This window comes from Corvus brachyrhynchos, unplaced genomic scaffold (assembly GCF_000691975.1).
Source record: "Corvus brachyrhynchos isolate BGI_N302 unplaced genomic scaffold, ASM69197v1 scaffold106, whole genome shotgun sequence".
In the NCBI taxonomy this organism is placed as follows: Eukaryota; Metazoa; Chordata; class Aves; order Passeriformes; family Corvidae; genus Corvus; species Corvus brachyrhynchos.
The window spans coordinates 5044186-5053366 of record NW_008238834.1 but is presented as its reverse complement, the minus strand read 5'-3'; the positions used below and the strand labels follow the sequence as shown (position 1 = coordinate 5053366).

At 41.7% G+C, this 9181-nt stretch overlaps 1 protein-coding gene across 1 annotated transcript in view; it reads left to right on the top strand.

Moving 5' to 3' along the window:
- The window catches only part of EPB41L3 (erythrocyte membrane protein band 4.1 like 3), a 95327-nt gene that overhangs the window by 47878 nt on the left and 38268 nt on the right, over positions 1-9181 (top strand). Inside the window, 2 exon segments of the mRNA XM_017738253.1 lie at positions 5563-5667; positions 7938-7980. Coding sequence (XP_017593742.1) covers positions 5563-5667; positions 7938-7980 — 148 coding nt within the window.

Below are 9181 nucleotides of genomic sequence, written 5' to 3'. Positions count from 1 at the left end.
TTTCCCTGTCAGTGAGAGGAAGGTAATCTGCTAGTGAGCAAAACTAGAGCCTTAAGAATAGACTAACACTCTACCCTGCAATCAGACACTTAACCCCTTAGCACCTGGGGAGGCGCACAGGGATTTCATTATCATGGCTGTGCTTGTTCAAAGGGACTGGAGAGGCCCCTGATGTGAGCAGGACAGTGGCCAGGGTGCAGTGAAGAGGTGTGACCAGGCCAGATGTGGCATTGCCTGGCCAATGTCTTGAAACCCTCTGAGAACAGAGACTCCTCAGCTATGTTGAGCTACCAGTCCCAGAGCGGCATTGCCTCTCCAGGGAGAAATCTGTCAAACAGCGGGTTGGATTCTGTCTGAAAGAAGCCTGAGTACTGACAGGTCCTCATCATGGATGGCTGTAGCTGGCATTGAGCTAGGAAAGATGGCTGGTCCTGTAGGTTGGAGGTTACCCAACAAGCAAAAGTGGGTAATTCAGGGTGAGGTGCATCAAAAGACATTCAGGCTGCGTTATCAGGTTGGGTGCCAAAATGACCTGCAGGAAGACTGCAAATTATTGTGTTTCAGGGACAGGCCAGGTTTGCCAAACCAGGAGCCACAGCAGCTTGAAGACCTTTTGGAGAGGTGGTGCCTCCTGGCATGGGGCAGCCAAGCCTACAGCCTTGCACAGAAATAAAATGTGTCCCTTGGAGGTGGCAGATCTGAATCCTGATAAATTTTCCTCTGGCACAACTGGCTTCCAGCCTGGGAAGCACCATCCAGCACATAACATTTGAAATCTTCCTGATCTCTTCCCTGTATTTTACTGACTCCCAAAGGAGTTTTCTGGAGTCTTACTAACACCTGTATGACAAGGAGGTTGGTGTCACATCTTTGTATTAAGTTGTTGGTTGCTCATTTTCTATGTAATTTCCCTCATTGCTTATCACAGTACAATAACATATGTGTTTGGTGGCTTGGTTGCTGCGATACAGGGGTTTTATTGCTCAAGGGTCCCGATGGGCAAAAAGGTGAACAAAAGTCAGTGATGTTCCCTGGCAGCACAGAAGATGTTCCCTGGCAGCACAGAAGGCCAGTGCCATCCTGGGCAATGTTACCAGCAGGTTGAGGGAGGTGATCCTTCCCCTTTACTCAGTCTTGAAGTATTGAGTCTGATCCTGGGGTTCCCCAGTACAAGGGAAACATGAACATACTGGACAGGGTCCAGCAAAGGGCACAGATATGATGAAGGCCCTGGAGCATATCTTTTATGAGGAAAGGCTTGGAGCTGGAACTGCCCAGCCTGGAGAAGAGAAGGCTCAGGGGGATCTTAGCAGTGTGTACCTGATGGGAGGAGTAAAGAAGACAGAGCCAGAATGTGCTCAGTGGTACACATTTGGCAGAACAAGAGACAAGGGGCAAAAAGTGAAAGACAAGAATTTCCATTTAAACAAAAAAAAAAAAAAATAAAATGCTATGAGGGTGGCCTACACAGGCTGTGGAGTGGAGATATCCAAAACCCAAATGAGCATGATCCTGACCAATCCACTTTAGGTGGTATGTCTGGAGAAGGGATGGTGGACTAGGCAATCTCCAAAGGTACCCTCCAGCCTCAGCCAATCAGTGGTTCTATGATTACCATACAGTACATATTTTGTGGCTGAAGTGATAACAAAGGCTTGCATTTTTTTCGCTTTAATAATGTTTGCTTTTTGTAAGTACTTTACAGCTTATGGGTTTAATCATAATAAAGGAAAACTTTCTTATTATTGTTCCTCATTAATACCAAACATTGTACCCAAATGTTTGCCAATGAGAATAATTGACTTGATAATAATCTTGTTATCCAGGCAAAACTAAGGTGGAAGTACTTTAAGTTTTGAGCTCCTCACTCTGTGTTCACACAATCTTGGTCTGGTGATCTTGTAAGGCGATGGGGATGTGATGGAGGGATATGGGCTGAAGAAGATGTGGAAAGGTTTGAGCATGGTGGAGAAGCCAATTAGGGGACAAGAGAGCCTTTTGTGACCTTCAGCCTCGCAAGGAGGGAGAAACTCAGCTTCAAAACTGAGGAGAAGCTGGTGAGAAGAGAGGCTGCTTATCCCTTCCCTTGTGTGTGAGAATTGCTGGCAGGCACAGGCTTGTCAAGTTTGCTGCTGCAGGCTCCTTTCACCGGGAACTTCACCAGGAGGCTGTTTATTCCCATTCCAGCTTCAAGAGAGAGCCCTGGCCTTTATAGAGCTGCAGGGATGAGGCTGTGAAAAAATGTACTGTTTTTGCTCCCAGACCTTTGTGTTCATTTATACTGTTTAATCTCTGTGTTGTATTCCTTCTGTTTACTTGATTTCCCAGAGCTTAAGCAAAGCGTCTTTTTCACATCTGCGCATTTTATTTCATCCCATTCGTGCCTGAAAAATGTCTAAGAATATTTCTAGTGGATAATCTTGCCATATTTACCTTTCAGAATTTTTTTTTTTTTAAATCCACATTTTTTGGACTGCTGAGAATTGACTGTCATTTTTGCCATTAACTTGTGATCCCCAGTAACCAACAGACTGTCAATCTTTCATCATCTTAGACTTGTCACTCCAAAATAATGGAAAGCAAAGGTTTAGGATGGATTGAGGGATGTATGAATTTGTAAGTTGACCTTTCTCTCCTCCTCCCATTCTCTCCCTGCCAAAGCAATGATATCCTTGCCTTTCATGGCATGGTTATTTGGGCATGCAGTAAAATAAAAACAATTAACAAGGGCAAAAGAGGTCTGTTCAATTGCATTAATTATATATTTCTAGCTGAACCTCTTAATTTTTCATGAATTTATGCAGTAGCTTCCCTTCACTGTGTTTCTGTGCAATGATGCTCTAGAAACAGTGTGCCTGCTCCCACCACATGGGTACAAAGTGGCACTGCTGCCTATATGCAGGTGCACGAGGATTTCTCTTGGCCTTGCATTAGGAAAACAGCAGGGGTAGCGCCATTGCCAGGCAGCTGCAGCTCCCCAGATGACCAGAGTCCTCTAAATCCTTCTCCAGGTCATCTCTGAGCTGGCAACAGGCATTCAGGGGCAGTGGTGAGGCTGCAACGTGAGACTCATCTGTTTGGACACAAATGGGTGTTTCTGTGAGAAGTGGTCCTGGTAAGGCTTCCCCTCAACCACCACCAGTTCTTACCTTGTGATGATGAAGAGAAGACCCTGGCCAGGAAGGGCTGTCAGTTACATGTCGTATTTCTCATGTCTTCTTGAACCACCAGCAAGGGTTTTCCCATATCCTGATGCAGCAGGAACTTTGAAAATGACTAAGTACAACTTGGGAATCTTCATAGAGGAGGAAGAGGAGGTTACATTGCCATGAAAGTTGTTCCAGATTGCCATAGATACTCTCACTTGCCTGCAGTGTGTAGCCAAACATGAAAGACTGAGAATTGGGAGTTTTCTGGGCATTTGGTTTTTATTACAGCACAGTCCTGCACAACTGTTTCCTGTAATTCCCTGTTAAAACAGCATACCTTGCAGCTGCTAGCTGCTATTTCTCAAAACAGACATCTGTGTAGCTACATGGATTGGCCACATAAAACAGCTCCTGTGTTGGCCTTAAGTGACTCTTAAAATTAAGAGAGCCCTGAAGTGCCACAAATACATGCAAATGGTGCGCTGGTGCAGACATAGAGTTTTTCAAAGCTGGTGTCCTCTATGCTTGTTTTTCTCCATTCAGTATAACTACTTAGTTTGTTAACAAGTAGAAGAGCAAGAAATTTGGCAAAATGCAGCATTGCTTGCTTATAGCAGAAATGCGACTATTTTGGCTTGTAGTTTCTGAGTTGGTTCCTCTCCATACACTAGTATTAAGATCTTTTTTATCTGCCTCTTCCTCTACAGGGAACACCAAGTATAAAACCACCAACCTCTTGTTACCTACTTTAAAGTTTGGAGCGTGAAGAATTGACTAAACACTTGTTTGACATTATAAAGGAGCTGGGGCATATTTATGCTTCCTACTTACAGGGTGGAAAGCATGTGACACGCCGAACAAGGCCCTAGAGCTGTTTGCTCAAATAATGCTGGAAGGCACAGTGAATGAAGTTACAGGAATACACTTGTAATGCACTTCTGGGCCTGGGTTTTTTTCCTCAGCTGGAGAACATTTTTTAGGCCACGCTTCAGCTTCTCCATTGATAAAAATGTAAAGGATGTTTTCCAGTGTCCTTTCCAATAAACCATTCGAATGCCAGTAAAAAAACCAAATTTAACATAAATTAGATTATGCTGCACAACTCCTTCCATGATCTCTTGTGATGTTTCCACTGGGTGTTAGGGAGCAACCCTCAGTTCTTTCTTTTTTTTTCTCTTGGCTTGCTTATGACTTCTAAAATAGTTTGAGGCCAGTGTTGGGCTCCATGGGTTTGTTGGCGTAGCTGTGTCAGCTTGGATTGTGAACTGCCCTCTCCCAGCCAAAGCTGCTGGGCTGGCAGCACAGTCCGGGCACAGCTCGGTCAGCAGAGGCATGTAAATTTGGAGGCAGCATTCTCTCCTCTTTTGTGTCAACTGCCTGCATTGCCTTTGAAGCAAGTAGTGTATTTCCAGTCTGCTTCTAGTCATGTGTATGCTAAAGATAAAGAAAATGCTGTGCTGACATCAGCTAAAATATTTATGTATGCGTGTGGTCAGAATAAAGCAGGGAGATGTTTTCCTTTAGCTGAACTGCACTTAGGGAAGCAGGCAGTGAGGAAACACAGTGATGAATATGGCCCAAATAATTTTGAACGGTTTATTATAGTTAAGGCATATCAAAGTAGGCATGTGTAGGTTATAAAGAGAATGTTTCTGTCTGTTTGGTTTTCTGGGGATTTTTTTCTCAATTTCACATACAATGCTGAGAACCAGGATGACCTGAATTTTTACTGTCCAGTATGATGCGTACTACGAAGCTTCTGCTAAGGGCTCTGGCTGTTGACAGTGAGACGTCTTCTCATCTGACAGTAAAGAAGATGGAACACTGGAAAGCTGTTTTTCTACCCAGCTGCATTCCCAGTCAGATACTAGGCTCTTTCTGTGATTTCCGTAGATGGCGTAATCACATTTTTCTGTGTATTAGACAAAAATGGGTCCTGGAATCAGTCCACACTTTTACAGAAGCAAAAAGTATGTCTATGTGTGGTTTTTCCTCCAGTGGATTGCCCCTCCCAGTCACAACTCTGATAATCCAAGACCAGGAATATTTTGTATTGGTGTTTGTTGCTACTTGCACGCAAAGAATTGCTGTGGTTTGCAGAGGTATGACCTCATCATGCTCTTGAAGTTGTAGTTTCTGAAAAACAAAAGAGATTTTCTTATTGGAAGTTGTAACATGACATGTATGACTTATTTTTAACTCTGCAAGAAGATGAGGTTTTAGGTAAAGAGGATTTGCCCCATTCAGCAGATTCTTATGAAGCTCCAGGTCAATAGGTTGGAAAGATGGATGCATTGAATTGAATCATTCTGAGGTTACTGGTTTGACAGAAAAGGTGTTATTTTAATGCTTATATTACTTTATTTTGCAAACTTAAGGATCTTTTTGTTTGTTTTCTGTTCATTTCCCACAGAAACGTTCCAGAGGTCAAGTGCTATTCGACAAAGTGTGTGAGCATCTGAACCTTTTGGAAAAAGACTACTTTGGGCTAACATACAGAGACGCAGAAAACCAAAAGGTAATCCACAAAACTGCAGGTGGCCTTTGGCATGTGAACATCAGAACTCCCTGAGACACTCCCCAGACAGCTGCAAACAATCCAGAAGTTGGTTTTCTCTTCCTTGCCAAATTCCATAGACATAGTTTGAGCTATTGTTTTTTGTGACTCTACTTCTCAAGAGCATCTTGTGTGTTTCCCTGGGTTCGCTCTCTTTTGGCTATTTATGACATGAAGGATATCAGTCATACAGCTGGTGCTCTTTCTAGTATGATTTATTCCTTTACTGTCATAGAGGAAAGTCAGATTTACACTCATAGATACACTGCAAAATATATAATACTAAAATATGGCTTAATAATAGTAGTTGGAACATAGATAGGCAGGAGATGATTGACTGCTCCTGCTAACTGCTAAGATAAGGGAAGGCTCTAAGCCTTGACTTTATCATAGCATTATTGTTGATTTGACTAAAGACATTAGTCTTCAGAAGCAGTTGGTAGCAATAGTGAATCATATTCTGCTGTCCTGTGTCCCAGCTTCTGTATGAAATAAGTTGTGCATTACAGGTGTCAAAGGTGATCTAAGGTGCAGGTGATATGTACATATATTGTTTGGGACATGGTATGGTGAAAGAGAGGCTATCAAAGGATAATTTAAAATATGTTGTGTTATTTTTGGCATTTTAAGATAAATATTTTGACAGAAACCAGTACAAAACTTCTTAGCAATATGCGCAATAGCTCAGCAGAGCTCACCAGGTGAAGGTATTTTGTGCTTTGCATGGCCTGAAAGGTCTTCCCTGATGGAGCTGGAGCTATTACTACTTTTTTAGCTGTTTATGTCTTGTGGGAACCACAGTTGTGTTTTCTAGTCTTCCTTTTGTTTCAAATATATATGATATGAAAAAAATCAGTCTTTTTGTTTCTTTTTTCCCTTTTCTTTACAGACTTCTTTGTTTCTGATTCAGAAAATCCCTTAAGCAGATACTTGGTCCATGCCAGTGCAAAATAATGCTTTAGCATATGCTTAGTTTTGAATTTTGATAAAAGCTAGGCAGAAATCTAAGTGCATTTCCAGATAGGTATGCTTTCCTACAGGAAAGAGAAGCATGGATTCATTATTAACATGTGGTTTAGAAGCACTAAACATTTATAGGTCACCAGTTACTTTACAGAGCCAAACAGTTAAAAGAAAAACTGCCTGCCACTGCTTTTATTGATCAATAATATGCATATTTTTAATGTCAAAGTACTTAGCAATTCACCTCCATCCTCTGATGCATAACTTCCAGCCAGACAACATATGTGCATACATCCCATGCCATCTTTGTAAACAGAAATCCTAATGCATCTTTAATTTCTTGGTGCATAGTGTGCTTTTGTGCTCAGCAATAGCTGGAGTTCTTCTGGCTCTTGTTTTGCACCATAGAGCAGGTTTGGACAGCTGCAAACTGGTTGTTTTTGTTGGGGAGGGATTGTTGTGTTCTGCTTGTTTGATATTTCTGTAGTGTTTTATTGTCTCTCTGATACATTTGTTTATCTTCCTTTGGAGAAAATGGAACTTTGCTGGGGAAAGTGAACTTTTTGTTCTGGGCTGTGACGCATTTTAAATATTAATTTGCTTCTCTTAGAGGTCAAGACAGCAGAGGCACTGAGACCCCAAGCTGCTGTGTGCCTCCTCCAGAGGAATTTCGTCTGCTCCTTGGCATCCATGGAGTACTAACACATCACTGGGATAATTCCCCACCTCCTCAGCAGGGGTTTTGTCTTGCATAGTCACTGGGCTCTGCATGGTGTGGATGAGGGCAGAAGTGCTGTGGTTCTGCCTCTGGTTTTCCCCGGAGAGCCCCTTGTGCCCATGCTGCATTGCAAACAGGGTAGTGCCCTACTCTGCACTTGCTTATCCTCTAGCAAGTCTTTTCAGGCTTTCCAGGATTAGAAAAAAAAAATCAATCTAAAAAACCTCTTTGTAGCAAGCTTGTAGAAATTTAGTTTCCCCAGGAGATACCCTGGAAAAAGATTTCTGTGGGTTCATTTTACCAATTCCTGTTTTTCATTCTTTTACTTTAAATCATTCAGACCCTCAAAGTCTGTGAGGGCTATTAAAAATCCTACTTCTACCCAGGTCCACATCTTGAAAATTAGTGTCAGCCCTGCCTACTGCTGCTCCAAGGAGAAAGGGGTGGCAGAGCTTCACATGTTCTAACTTTGACTCATAGCACTGTTTTAAAAATAATGTTTATTGTGTTTTCTAATTCAAATTGAAAAAAGGAAACATTTTCTTTGCAGAATTGGTTGGACCCTGCCAAGGAAATCAAGAAGCAGATCCGAAGTAAGTTTGTTATTGTTGCCCCCTTCTACATGTCTCCCCATGGGGACAAAGCCAATTTCACAGACATCTTTTGTATCCTGTCCCAAGTCTTTAGCAAAGGATTTATCTACATCTTTTAAGTATTTTATGCCTTGATGATGGTGAGGCATTACTGATGCTGGCAACACAGGAACTTGCATTGCTGAAAACAACTTGACATTTGCAGAGATGTGAAATCCTGAAGTTTGACATTAAGCAATGTAACCTTAGGGACTAGGCCACATATATGAATTATTTCTTGCATTACTGATATTTTTATCATATCCAGAAACACTGCTCATGCCCCATACTGAAATAACTAACTGGTACAAAGATAGTACTCTATCTAAAATATCTTTCCTTTCTGCGTTTCAGAAGCTTGATGTTTGCTCCTAATATGACCATTCAGTCAATTTTCTGATTCACATGAATCTTTTAAAAAGCTCAATTGTTATAACTAGGCATCTGCTACATTAGAAATTCAAAAACCCCTCAAAGGAAAGCCTTGTTGAGACTGCTGGGCTCAAAATTTGACTTGCTTTCTTTTACTTCCCCTCACTTTTAAAAATTTGCAAAATTTTTATGTGTATGACTTCTGTGGGCAGAAGAGCCCCAGTAACTTTTTCTTTGCACATTTTTTAAATGACCCCTTCTAGCACTTGGGCTTTCAAAAACAAAAGTATCTGGTAATTCACATTTGTTGGGTCAGGCCTGGCAAATAAATCCCTTCCCTCTCCAAAATTCAAAGGGCTAATTTACCCTGGCAGAAAAAGTTCCCCACTTACTGTGAGCAATCTCCCCTTTCCTCCAGTATTATTTTCATTAGAAGTAAGTGATCTGCAATACAAAGTAATGAACATTTGCCTTTTTTAAATCTCATGAAGGGATGGATCTGAAGAGAAAGGTGCTTTAGACCATGTTGAGTCAGGTTACACAGATGATCAATGCAAGTAAAGCAGCTCAGCTCCCCACCACGTATTTGAAATGCATTTAATATGTAACCAAGTCATGAAATAGACAATGAAAGGTTGTGACAGTGGGATATTAACCAGGGCAGAAGAGTCTCATCCTGGACTTGAGGCAGTGGACAGTTGTATTTGCAGAAAATGACAGTAATAATTTGCTTTCTCTGTACAGTTCATCCCTGAAGTTTGGAACAGGCCAACAGTGGAAAAGTAGTGCT